At 47.1% G+C, this 16760-nt stretch overlaps 1 protein-coding gene across 1 annotated transcript in view; it reads right to left on the minus strand.

The window, feature by feature from the left end:
* Positions 1-15367, minus strand: part of Cdh1 (cadherin 1) — a 67347-nt gene extending 51980 nt beyond the window's left edge. The window contains exons 1-2 of the mRNA XM_050143880.1: positions 15187-15367; positions 14302-14422 (exon numbers count right to left, since the gene is read on the minus strand). Coding sequence (XP_049999837.1) covers positions 14302-14422; positions 15187-15231 — 166 coding nt within the window. The 5' untranslated portion in view covers positions 15232-15367. The remainder of the gene's footprint in view (positions 1-14301; positions 14423-15186) is intronic.
* Between the last annotated feature and the right edge of the window lie 1393 nt (positions 15368-16760).

The raw sequence follows: 16760 nt of genomic DNA on the forward strand, positions 1-16760 counted from the left end.
AACCCTAAATGGGATGGTTCCACCAAATCCCTCCCCTGAAGGACCAGGGAACCCAGCAGAAGTGGGAGAAAGGATGTAAGAGCCAGAGGGAATTGGAGGACAGCAAAGAAACAAAAGCTTCTAAACACAATTTGACCAGTGCATGTATGAACTCAGAGACTGGCAGCACACAGGGCCTTCGTGGGTCTGTACCTGATGGCGTCCTAGGGCTGAGAGAAGAGTAGACATAGGCTCCATCCCTAACTCAGAAGCTATCTCCAACCGATAACTACTTGCAAATGAAAAATTAATTTTCTTTAAGGTTGTATCACTGAGAAAGAAATCACTCTTAAGGGTAGGCCCTATGCCCAGCAGTAGGCGGCCAACACAAGTGACCTCAGCAGCAGCTTTGGAGACTGTCTCACAGTGCTGTGTCGGGCACTTTTGTTTTAAACCTTACATACACATAAAGGACTGTATATTATGGCTTACAGTTCTGTACTTTTATGAAATTCCTGTGTGTAAATGTCTGTGTTTCTGTGTCTGTATGTTTCTTGAGCTTTTTTCTTCGGATCTTTTCTTCCCTTTGTTTTTTTCCTATGCCAGTTTGTTTTCATTTTATCGTATTGTTATTCCTTAGATATCTGTTTTCTAAGAGACAGAAAGAGTGCAGACTGGATGGGATGGGATGGAGTTGAAGGAGGGGAAACCATAGTCAGATTATATGTAAAAAATCTGTTTCTATACTAGAAAAAAGACAAGGGAGGGAGGAAGAAAGGAATCCAGTATCTCCCAGGAAGCATGGGTTAAGTAAGGGCCTGTAAAGTACCTGCTGCTCTCAAGGGTGATGTCATGGTTGATTCAGTCTTTGAAAGAGAAACCTTCCCAGGTGAGGCCTCTCTATGACTCAGGACCCTGCCCCACCTGTCGATAAGTACCCAGGTATGTCCAGTGCTGACTCAAGAGGTGATGTTTTCTGGTAGGAAAGCCACAACTTTCCCACAAACAAGTCGGTCATCTTGTTCCCTTTGCAAACCTTCCCACACAATTGTAGCGAGGAATTTGTGGGGGAGGAGGTCTGCAGTCTGAAGTCTACTTGGCTTTCACATGAGCGGTGGGTCACCAGGGCAGCGCCCAAGAGGTTGTGATGGAAATGGACAATCGTTCCCCTCTGCCATGAGAACTTTGGAGAACCAGACTAGAGCCATTTTCCTTCGGCAACAAGCCAAGAGGTGGGGTGGCTGGAAAAGAGCATTCGATTCTGGTTTGAATCTGATACCCTTTTAAAGGTGCCAGAGCTGTTCTAAGCCCTCAGGATTGTTCAGCAAATGCTACCAATTAAGTACTTGAAAGCAGCACCCACAAAACCCAATCTAACTTTCTGCAAGGCCTGCTGGTTTTGATGGGTTTTTGATTTTTTTTTGTTTTGTTTTGTTGTTTTGTTTTGTTTTTTGCCATACTGGGTTTAATCTAGGGCATGACTAGGCAGTGGTGGCAGCACACAAGCACACACCTTTAACCCCAGCTCTCAGGAAGCAGAGGCAGGGACCAGACTGGTCTACAGAATTGAGTTCTGAGACACCCAGGGCTACACAAGAAACCCTGTCTTAAAAAAAAATAGATCGATAGATCGATAGATCGATAGATAGATAGATAGATAGAAAGAAAGAAAGAAAACCCTGTCTTAAAAAAATAGATCAGGGGCTGAAGAGATGGCTAAGTGGTTAAGAGCACTGACTGCTCTTCCAGAGGTCCTGAGTTCAATTCCCAGCAACCACATGATGGCTCACAGCCATCTAAAATGAGACCTGGCGCCCCCTTTTGGCTTGCGGGCACACATGGAAGGAATGCTGTACACATAATAAATAAATATTTTTTTTAAAAAGATCAATAGATAGATAGATAGATAGATAGATAGATAGATAGATAGATAGATAGATAAGTACACCTAGGGCCCACGTATCTTAGGCAAACACTCTATTACTGAGCTACATCACAACAAATTTGGGGGTTGTATTTATGTTTTATTTCTGGGTTGTGCAGTGAATAAATGCACCTTTTATTCACTGAGTTTCACTAAGGTCAAACTCAGGCTTCTTTTTTTTTTATTATGTATACAATATTCTGTCTGTGTTTATGCCTGCAGGCCAGAAGAGGGCACCAGACCTCATTACAGATGGTTGTGAGCCACCATGTGGTTGCGGGGAATTGAACTCAGGACCCTTGGAAGAGCAGGCAATGCTCTTAACCGCTGAGCCATCTCTCCAGCCCCAAACTCAGGCTTTTTAAAAAAAAAAAAAAAAAAAAAAAAAAAAAAAACATCCACCTTGCTTTTTTTAGACTGGGTCTTCTCACTGGGACCTGAGGCTTCTGATTTGGTGAAACTGGCTATGAGCCTCAGAAATCCCCCTACCTTTGCCTCCCTGTCACTAGTTTAAGTAGGCTACCAGACTTTTTTTTTTTTTTTTTTTGGATTTTTGAAACAGGATTTCTTTGTGTAGTTTTGGAACTTGTCCAGGAACTCACTCTGTAGCCAGGCCGGCCTCAAACTCAGAGATCCGACTGCCTCTGCCTCCCGAGTGCTGGCTTTGTCTCCCAAGTTCTGGGATTAAACACGGTGTCACCACATCCGGATATTTTTTATTTTTATTAAGACTTATTTATATTTTGTGTTATATGTTATTTGTTAGGGTTAGGACGAGAGAGATGGCTCAGCAGTTAAGAGCACTTGCTCTTGCAGAAGGACTGACTGGGTTCAGTTTCCAGCAGCCATATTGAGCAACTCATAACTGCCTATAACGTAGTGTTGGGGATCCAAAGCCTTTTCTGTTCTCTGGACAATGCATGTAACACCTGTTTTATCCATAAACTCACACAGGCACACAGATACATAAAGAATAAGTAAATCTGGGGGGGGGGGGATCTAAATAATAAAAGCTTGCTCCTTCCTTCCTTCCTTCCCTCCCTCCCTTCCTAACTTCCTTCCCCTGTCCTTTTTCCAACACTGGTAACCAATCCCAGGGCCTCACACTTGCCAGACAACATGTTCCTCCTTTTTTTTTTTTTTTTTTGAAAAAAAAAAAACTTATTTACTTTTATTTTATATACATTGGTGTTTTGCCTGCAAGTGTGTCTGTATGCAGGAATCAGATCCTCTGGAACAGGAGTTATAGACAGTTATGAGCTGTCCTGTGGGTGTTGGGAATTGAACCCGGGTCCTCTGGAAGAGAAGTCAGGGCTCTTAATTGCTGAGCCATCTCTCCAGTCCCCTTGTTCCCCCTTTGAGTTACACTTCTAGGCCCAGGGTAATGTTACTAAGTACGTTTCAAATACTGCGAAGAGCATTCTTACTCTAAAAATGTGAAATTCAAAAATAAGTGATGGCGTACATAAATAATCCCAGAACTTAGGAGGCAGAAGCTGGCCAACATGGTCTACATTGTGAGACTTGTCTCGAAAAGAAGTTCATTGGTGTCCTGTATTTTGGTTTGGCACCTCTACTTCTGAAGCAGAGTGATGAATCTTACAAAAGGATGGAGACTCTACTCACAGTGGAGATTGATTGATGATTGATTGGCGGGATGGATTTTAGCCCTGAGAGCTCTACCTCGGTTGGTCTAACCAAGTTAGCTTTGCATTTTTACCTCTGAGCTTTCTAGGTCTCTCGTCCAGCTCCTTCCAAGATGCTGGGGCCTGCCAAGAACTAGGAAGTCTTGAACTATTAATGGCCTGCAGCAGGGAGGTGAGTGGCCCTATCTGAGAGAGCCTCGTTCAGGGAGGTGAGCCTGACAGCTGGAAAGCAAGGTGCCCGGTGTTCCTTGAGATCTCATCTGGCCTCCTTACACCCCGAAGGGTGGGCCGCAGAGACTCATCTGACCTTTGAGACTCTGGGCAGCAAGCAGCCTTGTAATAGGACAGTTAGGTAAGGTTATACTGTAGCTGTGTCTACAGGGGTGCCAAGAAGAAGCACAGAGCCTGAAAACATAGCATCCTTCCTCCTCACGTGCCTACACTCTAACAGCCCATTTTGTCTTTCAGAACTTTTGAACGTGTGTGTGTGTGATATGTAGGCAGGGCCATGGTGTTTATGTGGAGGACCAGAAGATAACTTTGGAGTCAATTTTCTCCTTCCACTTTCACATGGGTTCTGGAGAATCAAACTCAGGTTCCAGAGGTACAGCAGCAGGTACCTTTACTCCCCGAGCCATCTCACTGGGCCTCATTTTATTTTCAAAAACCAAAAACCTCTGTTCTGCCTGGAATATAGCTCAAGAACAAACAATACAGAAAGGCCTGGCCCCCTAGAATTTGTGTTCTTATGGAAGGAAATAAGTGGCATGTTCAATGGTAATAAGGGCTGGGGTGTGGCTCAGTTACAGGTACTTGCATGGCACGCACAAGGCCCTGTGTTCAATCCCCATCACTGCCCCCAAGAATAGGAGTCAGGGGCTACAAAAAAATAAAGCAATGGGGAAAGTCCTCATTGAATGGGCAACATTCTAGCAAAACTTTACCTGACACAGGTGAGTGGTGCAGACGTCATAAACAGGTAACAGATCGGGTGTGGTTATACATACTTGAAATGCCACCACTCCCAGGTAGGAGGATCAGGAGTTCAAAACCAGCATTGATCTGAAATACTATAGTATTCTGAGTTCAACCAGGAAGCAAAGTAGCTGAACAACGTACATATGGGGAGTGGGGGGAAAAATGAGGACCCAAGTCATGGGGCTGTGGTAGGGACCTAGTACCTGAGCCTTGGAAGTCATAGACAGGATTTTTATTCTGTATGAAGCAGGGAGTCCCAGACAATTTTAAATAGGAATGATACTTTCTAATTTAATTTTTTAAAAAATTCATCACTCTGACCTGGTGTGGTAGCACATGCCTTTAATCTCAGCACTTTGAAGGCAGAGGCAAGTTGATCTCTCTATGAGTTCGAAGCCAACCTGTTTTACAAATTGTGTTCCAGGCCAGCTAGCCAAGGCTGAGACACTGTCTCATAAATTTAAAAAAAAAAAAATCACCCTGAGTACTGGGTGAAGAATGACTACTGGGAGAAGGAGGGCGTGGGGAAGAGGACCAGAAAGAAGCCGCCGCGGAGATCCCCTTGGAAGCAGATGGGTCTGCATGCCAAACCACAGAGACAGGTGTAAGTTTAGTCTTGAACTTGTCCAGGTAAAATAAATCTGAAACACTTTCGGCTTCTTAGAAGCTCTCCTAATTACAAAGCTAACTAATTATTATCTAGGGCTCAGCCAATTATCCCACAGGGTCCTGTGCTGGCCGCCATTTATGAGCTGGCTCGTGGGGAACAGGTTCATCTCCGGGTACACCCCCCTAGGTCCTACTAGTAGCATCTAAACATGGCCCCTCCCCCTCTTTCAGGAGCTAAGAACACTCCCACATCTGTCTGGCTTATATGCCCTAAGCCAAGTCCTAGTTGGAACATGACTTGTTAGAGGGAGGAAGGGAATCTTCCCACCTCCCCATGACGGAATGGGGATGAAGAACTTTTTTTTTTCCAGGACCCCCAACACTGAAAAAGACAGGGCTGTTCAGCTAGCAGTATCTACGCGTGAAGGTCAAGAGGCTGAGCAAGCCTCTCGGCACAGGCCTACAGTCTAGGGTACCAGGAGGCAGGCTGGTGCACAAGGCCACAGCTTAAGCTCAAAGCCAGCCTGGGAAAGAAGCAGTGAGACCCTTTTCCAAAGCAGAAGGATGGAGATCTGTGGGACAATAGTGGCACATGGTTTTAATCCCAGCACTCGGGAGGTAGAGGCACGTGGATTTCTCCGAGTTCCAGGCCAGCCAGACTACACTGAGAAACCCTCTCTCTGGTGGAAAAAATGGAGATGTAGCTCAAAGGCAGAGGGCCTAGGGTGTGGGAGATCCTGGGTTTAAGTCTCCAGTTTAGCAGTAAAGGGGAGAAATGGGCTGTGAAAACTGCCCAAAGCAAACGTTAAAAAGAAAAAAATAAAACAAAACACTTCAATTGTAATGTCACAAAATCAATGAGGCAGAGAGAAACATCAATGAGGCAGAGAAAAACATCTTTCTGGGGGTGAGGGGGAAGGAGGAAATCCCTTGCCCCAAGAAAGGAAGTGGGTTTCATCGCTTAGGAAGGGAAGTGGGCTCTGTGGGACATCTGGAGTTTGGCAACAGGCAGTAGAAACTGGGTTCTGTTTCTGATTGTCCTCAATGCTGGGGATCAAAATCAGGGCCTCACACTTGGCCACAGAGCCACACCCCAGGACTACTACTGACTGTTTAGCAAGGAGTCCTGAGAAGATCCACACAAGAGAAACCTGTGCGAGGGAAGCCCTGGGTGAGGAGACAGGCTAAGCGCCGTCTCCACGTCAGTCGTATGTAAGCGTTTGTTCCTGCTCATATATGCTTAATTTGCCTAAGAGACTAGAAGGAGAAAACCCTCACCAGTGGACAGAAGGCCCAAGGTCCCACAGGAGCCTGTGGTGACTTTCCTTTTCGTGCCTGCCCACGCCCTCTTACTCACCAAGGCCCAGCAGGTGAAACTGACCACTTCTACAGGCCCCTCCTCCCCAAATGCCCTGTGGAAGTCTCTCCAAGCAGAGATTTTTCTGGACCTCCTTGAGGGCAGAGACCCACAGTCTCTGGTGCACTGTCTACATTCTGAATCCACTAGTCCCATGGACCAAGGGTGCTCTTAGATCCTGGACCTCGGGGTGGGTAGCCAGATGCCCACACCCTGACTGGCACCAAGTGTTTACTCATCAAACACCTGTGACCTAGCTCCTGGGCTGACAGGGGAATGAATGTGTGTCGGGTACCTGGAGAGCGTTAAACAAACATGCCAAGTCCATTAGTGCGAAGTCATGGGCCTTTAACATCCTAGCACTTGGGAGGCAGAGGCAGGCAGATCTGGGAGTCTGAGGTCCAGGAAATTTGTAGGATTTGTAGGATTTGTATTTGTGAATGGCCCCATACAACTCTATGCTTGTCTGTGGGGACAGGGTGGACCATGGTCTCAAAAGATGGCCAGAAAGCATTTTGCAATGGATCAACAAATAAGTATCTTTAAGCATGTGTATTATGAAATAGTCCTAAAAACTGAAGTTTTTGGAACAACAAACTTCCTGCCATCCTGACTTCCCAACCCCCAGCTACTCTACCTACTTCTGCCCCAATTTGAACCCTTTCTAACCCACGGCAATCGCACTGGCGCCCACTCCCAGCATTGTAAGGAAGAAAATACCATTGAATTTCCTTTTCTAACAAAGGCAAGCTCCTGGTCAATAGTGTGCAAAGCAGTGTTTGCTCAGTACAGAAGCAAGGAGAGTAAGGAAACTGGTTTGGCTGGTTTGCTGGGCGGGAGAGAGAGAGCTTAGGGGCAACTTTCAACCAACTCTCCAGCCAAGCACATAAATCACAGAAAGGGGAAAGTCACAAACCAAGGGCGCCCTGCAGGATTGATTCTGAGTATTCACTGAGATTGACGGATGCCCCGAGGATTTAGGTATATATGATTATATCCACGTTACAGATGGGGAAACTAAGGCTCAAGGAAGAAAAGTCTGGGCAGGAGTTCCTCAGCAGACAGACACTGGCGCAAGAACCTTCTAAGACTGGTTTTAGGGTAGCATACACTAGAAATTCCAACACTTGGGGGGCATAGGCAAGAAGACCAGAGATCTAAACCAGTGCTACCTACATAAGTTCCAAGCCAGTCGGTAAACAGGGTCTGGCGTGGGGTGTTCCTAGCACTTAGGAGGCACAGGCAGGCAGATCTGGTTCAAGGCCAGTCTAGTCTATTCAGAGAGCTCCTGGCCAGCCAAAGCTAGGTAGTGAAACTAAAAAATAAATAAAATAAAATGAAATAGAAGTTACAATTTTTTGTTTGTTTGTTTGTTTTTGTTTTCGAGACAGGGTTTCGTTGTAGTTTTAGAATCAGTCCTGGAACTAGCTCTTGCAGACCAGGCTGACCTCGCACTCACAGAGATCCTCCTGCATCTGCCTCTGCTTCCGCCTCCGGATTAAAAGCATGTGCTACAAATTTCTTTCTAATTGACCAAAGAAAATCACTTTAAAAAGACTAACTGCTCATTTCCAGATCTGGGTTTGAAGTCTCCCTTCTGTGGCATCAGAAACTTTCAAAGTGACTTGGTTCACAACATCTCCAAGGACACGCTTAGGGCCAGACTTGGTGTCCAGGGAGAGTGCTGGGCAGAAAGGACACACAAGAACATTAATTCCAGGGCTGGAGAGATGGCCCAGAGGTTAAGAGCACTGCCTGCTCTTCCAAAGGTCCTGAGTTCAATTCCCAGCAACTACATGGTGGCTCACAACCATCTGTAATGATATCTGGTGCCCTCTTCTGGCCTGCAGGCATACACACAGACAGAATATTGTATACATAATAAAGAAATAAATAAATATTTAAAAAAAAAAGAACATTAATTCCAGGCAACCTACTCTGTCCTGCTCATTCACCCTCCCGGGCTGCTCTGGGGACACAGGATGAAGCCACAGAGGAAAAACTGAGTCAAGGTAGCAAAAATTGATTCACGCATCCATTCATTTGTTCAAAATGAGACTAGAGGGCCTGTCAGGTCCCTAAGAAATTATCCACTATTTTGCTTCATTTCCTCTTCCTCTTACTAAGACATTATGTAGCTCCCACCTAGCCTGAAACTCACTACAGAACCAGGTTGTCTCTAAACTCACAATCCTCCTGCCTCACGCTCCTCCATGATCAGCTTTTATCTTTTTAATCCTTCTCTGCCCACAGGTAGCTCAGGCTAACCTCAAACTTGAGATCCTCCTGCCTCAGCCTTCCCAGCACACCTGATCTAATGATTCTTGCTAAATTTCTGATGCAACTTATGAGGGCAGAAGAGAGATGAAGACTGCCCTCAACAGACTAGACAGTTTACTTCAGACAGCAAAGGACAGACACTCTCCCTCAGGCAAGGGGTGTCTGAAAAGGGACTCACAGAGGAGGTTTGGGAAATACAACTCCTGCGGCCACTTGCCCTCCTGGAGCTGTTCGTCCAGACAAGGCTGTTTTACCTTTGCAAACTGCCTTGCCCTGGGTATCAGGATATGGGTCATAGTGGGAGTTTGGCAATGGCCATGATGGGGGAGGGGTTGGAGTTTCACTATAGTATCTTGGTCAGGGCGTGGAGGAGTTTGTTCAAAATCCTTCTTCCTTTTCTTCCTTCCTTGGAAAAAGGGTGTCACCATACCATAGTCCTTCTGAGCCTGGAACTGCTCTGTAGACCAGGCTAGCCTTGAACTCTCAGTGGTAGGATTAAAGGCATGCACCACCACAATCAGCATCACCACAAAACAGCACCAGCAGCCCATCATTTCCCATATGTGAACATTCACTGCATGCATGTGAGGCTAGACAACCCTTGGGAGTCCTTTCTCTCCTCCTACCATGCGGGTGCCGTGCACCGAATTCCAGGCTTCACGTTTGGTGACAAGTGCCTTTACCCACTATGTCATCTGGCTGACTTTATTTTGGAGACAGGGCTTTTCTGTGTAGCCCTGGCTGTCCTGGAACTCAAAGATCCACCTACTTATGCCTTACCACCGTGCCTGGCTCGAAGTCCCTTCGTATTTGTGCTTTCTTTGCCTTCTCCACCCCCATATTTTTTCATTTATTTTCAGCCATATTTCCCAGGGCTTAGCCTAGTGCTGGCATAAAACAGCCAGATGCCCATACTCCAGCTAGCATTTATTACTCATCAAATATGTGTTACTGTATATAACATAACCAATGTATATGATTTTCACACTCAACAGTTGAGTAAACAGGGTCTCACAGAAGCAAATTGACTTATATAAAGTCAGATTGGTAGTCACTACTTGTGCTCAAACCTGAAGCTTCCTACACTTTCACGCTGAACCTGCTGTAATGATTTCATTCTTCTTAGAAGAAAACTTGATGTCCTGAAAAGAGATTGGGGTGAGGCACAGTAAAACCCCCAAAGGCTGAGTCTGGACAATGATGGTGTCTCTTGCTGATTTTAGGGTTTTGGCAGCTTCTTGGAGATTTCAAGAGCTGATTGTCCCCACACCTGGCTTATCTAAGGCTGCTCTTGGAAGGGAATGTGTAACAGATACCAAGGTGAGCATTTCAGGCAATAAAAAGTCCCAGAGAGTAAACAGGGATTTCCATATCCACCTGGCAGAGAGGGCTGGGCAGCAGGAAGGCAGCTTTCCTTAAATGGCCTGGCTGAGCCTGCGACCTCACCGCCTACACTCCTCCTCCTCAGGAGACAAAGGCAAAGGCAGAATGGCAGATACCAGCCTCCTTCCTGGGAAGGCCTGCATGAGCCCCAGTCCCAGGCATGAGTAATAAGGGGAGAGTTTAGGAGGCTGGGGTGGGAGTGAGTATCTGATGACGTAAGGCGATCCTACGGCAGCTCCACGTTTGCTTCTCCCCCGTCCCTGCGGCTTTCAGCACATCTTTGAGAAAGGGGAGGAAATGGGTGTATTTAGTCCACACAGGTGGATGCCTGGAACTGGGTCAATCCATCAAGTGACCAAAGTCCAGGCCCAGACTACAGGCCTGTTTGTCCTACAGACATTGTGAAGAAAGCTATGGGAGGAAAAGCCAGCAACTTAAAGGGCTTGTCAGCTCTTCCTCACTCCACATAGATGTAACCCTGTACATTTGTCTAGTGTCTCCAGAGAGGCGAAAGTCTTGTCACCTGGGTCTCTGAAAATTCTGTGCTAAGAAAAAGGAAAATAAGCAACACTCTAGAGAAGCAGCTGACAGGAGACTTGGCAGTGTTGGTAATCCCAGCATTCAGGAGGCTGAGGCAGGAGGATCACCATGAGTTCAAGACTAAATTGGACTATGCCGTGAGTTCCATACCAGCCTGGGTTAGACCTTGTCTCAATAAACCACAAAGACTGTTTCATTAGGATGGGACAGCAATCAGCATGGCCCTGAACAGGGATGACATGAAAACTTGCAAAGAGCTTTGTATTTAAAAAAAGAAAAAGAAAACACAGAATCAGTTAAAAACAAACAACAAAACCCAGCATGGTGGTGCACACTTTCCATCCCAGCAGTGGAGAAGTGGAAGCGGGAAGATCACAAATTCAGTCATCCGCTATACATAAGTTCCAGGCCAGTCTGAGCCCCCAAATCTCTGTCCCAAAAACAAAACAAAAAACAAACAAACAACCCCAAACAACAACAACAACAACAACAGAACAACCAGAACTGGTGTCTGCTTCCTAACCCTCAGAAAACAGAGGCAGGGGAATCCCTGTGAGTTCAAGGCTGCCTGGTCTACAATAATGAATTCCAGACCAGCTAAAGCTACACAGTGAGAACCTCTCAAAAACAAAAAAACATCAAAAACAGAGCAAATAAATGAACAAACCTAATGAAAGAATATGCTTAGATAGTGGGAGGGGTTTGTTGGGGTTTTTTTTGTTTTGTTTTGTTTTTTTTGTTTTGTTTTTTTTTAAGATTCTGTATTTTAGAAGCCAGTGAAAGAATCTACAAGTCTTTTGGGGCCTTTAATCCCAGCACTTGGGAAGCAGAGGCAGGTGAATTTCTGTGAGTTCCAGGACAGGCTCCAAAGCTACAGAGAAACCCTATCTGGGGTGGGGGGAGAATCTACAAGGCTGAAACTGTGGAGTCAAGCTTATGGGACACAGGGATGGTTCTTTGCTCAATCAAACCCTATTTGTAACTTTTTAGCCAGTGTCAGGTCTTATTTCCAAACTCCTGGGCAGCAAACTCTTCAGGAATCTGTATAGGAGAGCCTGGAGCTGCACAATCCTCCATTTCCCCAGAGGTCCAAAGAGAGTGACACCATCTGCCTAAATCTAGGCAACTCTTCAAAGTCACAGAGCAGTTCCTGGGATATAAGTGTGATGTCTGGAAAGGCACTGACCTAGAGCAATTCTTCACTCCAGTGGAGCAATTAGAGCCCTGGCGAGTAGTGATGGAGCCCTGGTGATGGAGCCCAGCCGCCCCTTGGAAACTTGGGGGATGCTGAGAGCAGGCTGCCTCTCTCTCCCATCCAAACCACCAGGGAGGACCCCTCTCCCTCCCACAGGGCACCTCCCCAACCTCAAGACCTCTGTCCTCAGTCTATTTTACAATGGACGCAGTTTTTCCCAAACAGGAACACATACCTAGCCTGTCCTTCCTTCAACCTTTCTTTCCTTTCTCTCTTTTCTTTCTTGTTTTTTAAGAGTCTCATCTCACTCTGTACCCCAGTTTAGTCTGGAACTCACTATATAAGACCAGGCTAACCTCAAACTTAGAACTTTTAATAATCCTCCTGCCTCAGCCTCCCAAGAGCTGATTATAGGTGTGAACCACTACATCAAGACTCAGCTCTCACTTGCTTTCTTTCCTCTCTCTCTCTCTCTCTCTCTCTCTCTCTCTCTCTCTCTCTCTCTNCTCTCTCTCTCTCTCTCTCTCTCTCTCTCTCTCTCTCTCTCTCTCTCTCTCTCTTTCTCTCTGAGAAAAGGGAACAAAAAAGAGAAAGACTAGTTGTAGAATCTTCAGGCAATACAGAAGCCAGTCAAGCCACACACACACACACACACACACACACACACACACACACCGAGTTCCTTAAGGACTAGAATGATGGCCACCCTCCGGAAGTTCTCATTTTCACGTCAGGTGAACAGAGCACTTGCTCACAGCTGGGGTCAAAGTGAACAGGTGGCACCATTAGTTATAAATGGTATTATCATGATAATGCAATGGTATTAATGACTGGTCACTAGAGCTTAGATGTGCAAAATAAAAGCCAGGCTGGTACCAAAGTGAGTTATAATCCCAGCACTCCAGGGTCTGAGGCAGGAGGATTAAATTGTGAATTTCAGGCCAGTCCAGTACAGATAGGGCAAAGGGCCTTGCGTTTGACCCCCAACACAACTAATGCACAAAGGCCGTCCTAACTAAGGCACAGCTATGTGTCACCCTGTCATAGGAACACAAAGCTACCAGCCCGTGGATTGGGGTGCCTACTATGTACTCATGCACTCCCGTGTCTAACCCTGCATGGCTCAAGACTGAGAGGTCCCTGCCTCTTTCCTTCAGAAGCACATTGGTAGCCCTGGAAACCACCTAGGCCACCCACACCTCACTAGTCTGTCCCAAAGTGCCACTGAAGGGCTTCCTGAAACGCTCTCAGCAACCTAGCAGAGGCTCAGCATATTCCTTGGGTGGGCAGCAAGTGGAAACAGGCTGGGAAATCACTGACCACTCCAACCTCAGGGCTGCAGGGCAGCACTGTCTTCCTCGGCCCAAGAAAGCTCCACAGAACCAGTCAGATCTCAGAAAAGCAAATACAACTAACCAATCAAGCTGCTATTTCTCTATAAAACACATCATCAAACTTGGGCACAACTTCCAAAATTCCCAAAAAAATCTTAGACACTATCATGATCGCTATAGATTTTGCAGGTGGCCTACGGCTGTAAGAACAAACTTGGTCAAAGTCTTCCCAGAAGGGATCTTGAGTGGCTCCTCCTTTTTATATTATTTCTTTCTTGTTTATCATGAGAGGAGGAGGTGGTTTCGGTACAAAAGAAGCACCTGGAAACTAGGAAAGCCAGTTTAAAAAAAAAAAAAAACTGGTCCTCTTTCCTTGTTCCCAGCCATGCCCAACAGGGAAACAAAGAATATTCTAGATTATTACAATGAGATAAGACCTGAAATATATTGAGTGCTTGCATGTATGAGTCAGAGCTACCATCTTTTTCTTAAAGTAAGAAACAAGGCCAGCCTGGTCTACAGAGCAAGTTCACACAGCCAGGGCTACACAGAGAAAATCTGCCTCGAAATACCAGAAAAAAAAAAAAAGAAGAGAAAAAAAGAAAAAACCAATACCATTTTCATCTCTATGAAAAAAGTCACAAGTCACTAAGAGCCTGTTCCTCAGAGACTACCTAAATAATGGGAGTCAAATCTTGGTTCTGATTCCCGCCCTGCTGACCCTGTGAAGTCACATTTTGAGCCTCCAATTGCTTATTAAATGGGAATACAGGCCAACTGGTCCTACCCAGCAGGTTTTGGCGGTCTGAAATGATAGGCTAGCTAGCTCCCGCAAGAAGTTGGAGAAATACCGATAACCTCTAAATACCCTTGGCCCATCCCGGCCCCTGTATAAATAGCACAGCCAGACACGTCTACCTTGATCAACCACAATCGATAAATTTAGATTCCCAAACTTGCGTAAATCCCAAAGGAGAGTTTTGTCCATTCCTTCCAACGGGCAAGGGAGCACAGTTTGTCGGCGCCTCCCCCACCCGACCCAACTCTGCCCAGTTACACCAGCAGAGCGCCCTTACCTCTGCCCAGGGCGCGGCCTCTCTCCAGGTGCCTCCCCGGCACCAGGAACGTGTAGACCTCGGCACTGAAGCCGGGACGGCAGGGCTCGGGTTCTGGCTCCTGGCAGAGCAACGATGAGATCTGGGGTGGAGAAAAGGCAGGCAACCTGGTGACTTGGGGGAACCCATACCGATACCAACAACATAACCCTTCCCTCGCCTGGGGCATCGGGATTGTGGGTGGACGCCCCTCGCAGCAGACAGGGACGCCATCCTCTCAACCCGAAACCAGGCGCCAAACTTCAAGAACCCTTGGGGGAGGGGACTTCCAGGGTCACCACCTCGCAGCCTCGCCTTTCCCACCTGGTTCCATTTGCATCTCACTGGAGTGGAGATGCCTATACTCTTCCGGACACCACTTTCCACGTATCGCAAAGGGTCTCAACACCTCGACTTCTCTTTCTTACTCCAGAGAGCCCCCATCCCCAGTCTACCGTCCCTTTACACGGCAGGTGCCTTTATACTGCTAAAGTCCCCCTTTCCTTACCTCGGATCGCCCGCGCTGCTTCTACCCCCACCCCTTTTTCATGCAGGCCCCCCATCCTGCTCCAAGCCCCCTCTGCCCGCCTCAAACTGGGACCCAATTCTCAAACTCGGGGTCCCGGGAGCTCGCAACGTGGCGCGCCCCCACCTGGGAACCTGCGGGAGAGGCGGCCACTCTGTGCTTGCCTGGACCCCCCTCCCACTTCACAGCACTCAGCCCCGCGTCGTGCAGCCTCTAGCTGGCCCTCTGCACTCCAACTTTCTTGGAAGAAGGAAATCGGGACGGCAGCAAGCAGCAAAGATCAACGAAGGGAGTGGTGGGGCCGAAAGGTGCCCTGCGGGCAGTCAGGACCCTCCAAGTACCTGCAGCAGTAGAATCGCGGAGAAGCAGCGGCACAGGGCTCCCATGGCTGGCCGGGCGGACGCCAAGCAAACACGGAGCTCGGGTGCGGTCGGTGCGGTCGGGCAGGGACCGGTTAGGCCGAGCTGGAGTTGAGCAGAACTTCCCAAGAGCTCACCGCCGCACCGCTGCTCCCGTCTCCACTGAGCCAGGCAGAGGCTGTGGCCGCCAGGTGAGCCTAAAAGCACCGCCCCCGGCCGCACTGATTGGCTGAGGACGCACCTGCAGGTGGCAGCCTAGGAACCGCACGGCCCTTGACTTCCTCCACCCTAACTGTAGTTGGTGGCACGGGGACCGAGACTTCCTTGTTTCCTAGAACAAATTCTTTCGAATCTCAGCCCAAGCGTGCTCTGGCCCACTGAAACTCTGAGTTACAAAGAACTTTACTCTTCATCTACGTTTTTATTTCGTTTTTCTTTATTGTTTTTGGTTAGAGGGGTTTGGTTTACTTTGTCTTAAAGATTTTAAAAACAATGTAGTGTGTGTGTGTGTGTGTGTGTGTGTGTGCGCGCGCGCGCGCTCCCAAAGACACGTGCCACAGCCGGTGTGGAGATAAGATGACAACCTGCGGGAGTCAATTCTCTCCTTCCGCCAAGAGGGTCTCGGGATTGAATTCCCATCATCAGCTTTAACTAACTGAGCCACCATCAATAACTTGAGTTTTTTTGGTTTGGGGTTTTTTAAAATTTTTGTTTTCCAGCCCAAGCGGGCCTGGAACTGTCTTAGATAGCCTAAGCAATCCTCCTGCTTCCACCTCCCAAACACTGGGTTTTCATAAGTGAGCCACTAGGCCAGATTCATCTAATCATCTAATTTTCTAACATCTGCCCCCCTCCCCTTGGAGATAGGGTCTTGCTATTTAGGCCAGTATGGTCTTGAACTCACTACTGTGCAGTCTCAGCTTCCCCACTTCTGGGATGGAACTACAGGTACCCACTACCAGGCTCCACTAAAATCTGTTCTTTTATCTTCTCAGCAGGTTAGTGAGTCTGGGTGTAGATCCAAGGGATTAGAATCCCCTGGGGTTGGAATTACAGGTTTTTTTTTTTTTTTTTTCAGCTGCCCGATGTGGGACCTGGAAACTGAACTCTGGTCCCCTGGAAGAAAAGCAAGCCTTCTTCACTCCTAAGTCATCTCTCCAGACCCTTGTTTGTCTGGTTATTGTTCATTTGTTTGCCTGAGACAGGATCTATGTAGCCCTGGATGTCCTAGAATTCACTATGTAGACTAGTTTGGCCTGGAACTTAGAGAGGTCCACCTGCCTCCACTTCCCAAGGGCTGGGATTAAAGGCGTGTACCACTACAACTGGCTCATGTTTGTCTGGTTTTTGAGACAAATTCCTCTTAAGTAGCCCAGACAGGCTTTGAATTTAGAATTCTCTTGCATCAGCATCCTACACGCTGGGATTACAAACAGGCATTACTACACACACCAGTTTTTGATGTCGAACTGGAAGAGAAACTTTAGGATCACTCAATTCTTATTTACCTACAACTTTCTTAATAACGTGTAGGAAGTAAGAGACTAGAACTCAGA

The sequence above is a fragment of the Alexandromys fortis genome, unplaced genomic scaffold (genome assembly GCF_014885135.2).
Source record: "Alexandromys fortis isolate MF-2015 unplaced genomic scaffold, M_Fortis_MF-2015_v1.1 scaffold_1, whole genome shotgun sequence".
NCBI classification, from domain to species: Eukaryota; Metazoa; Chordata; class Mammalia; order Rodentia; family Cricetidae; genus Alexandromys; species Alexandromys fortis.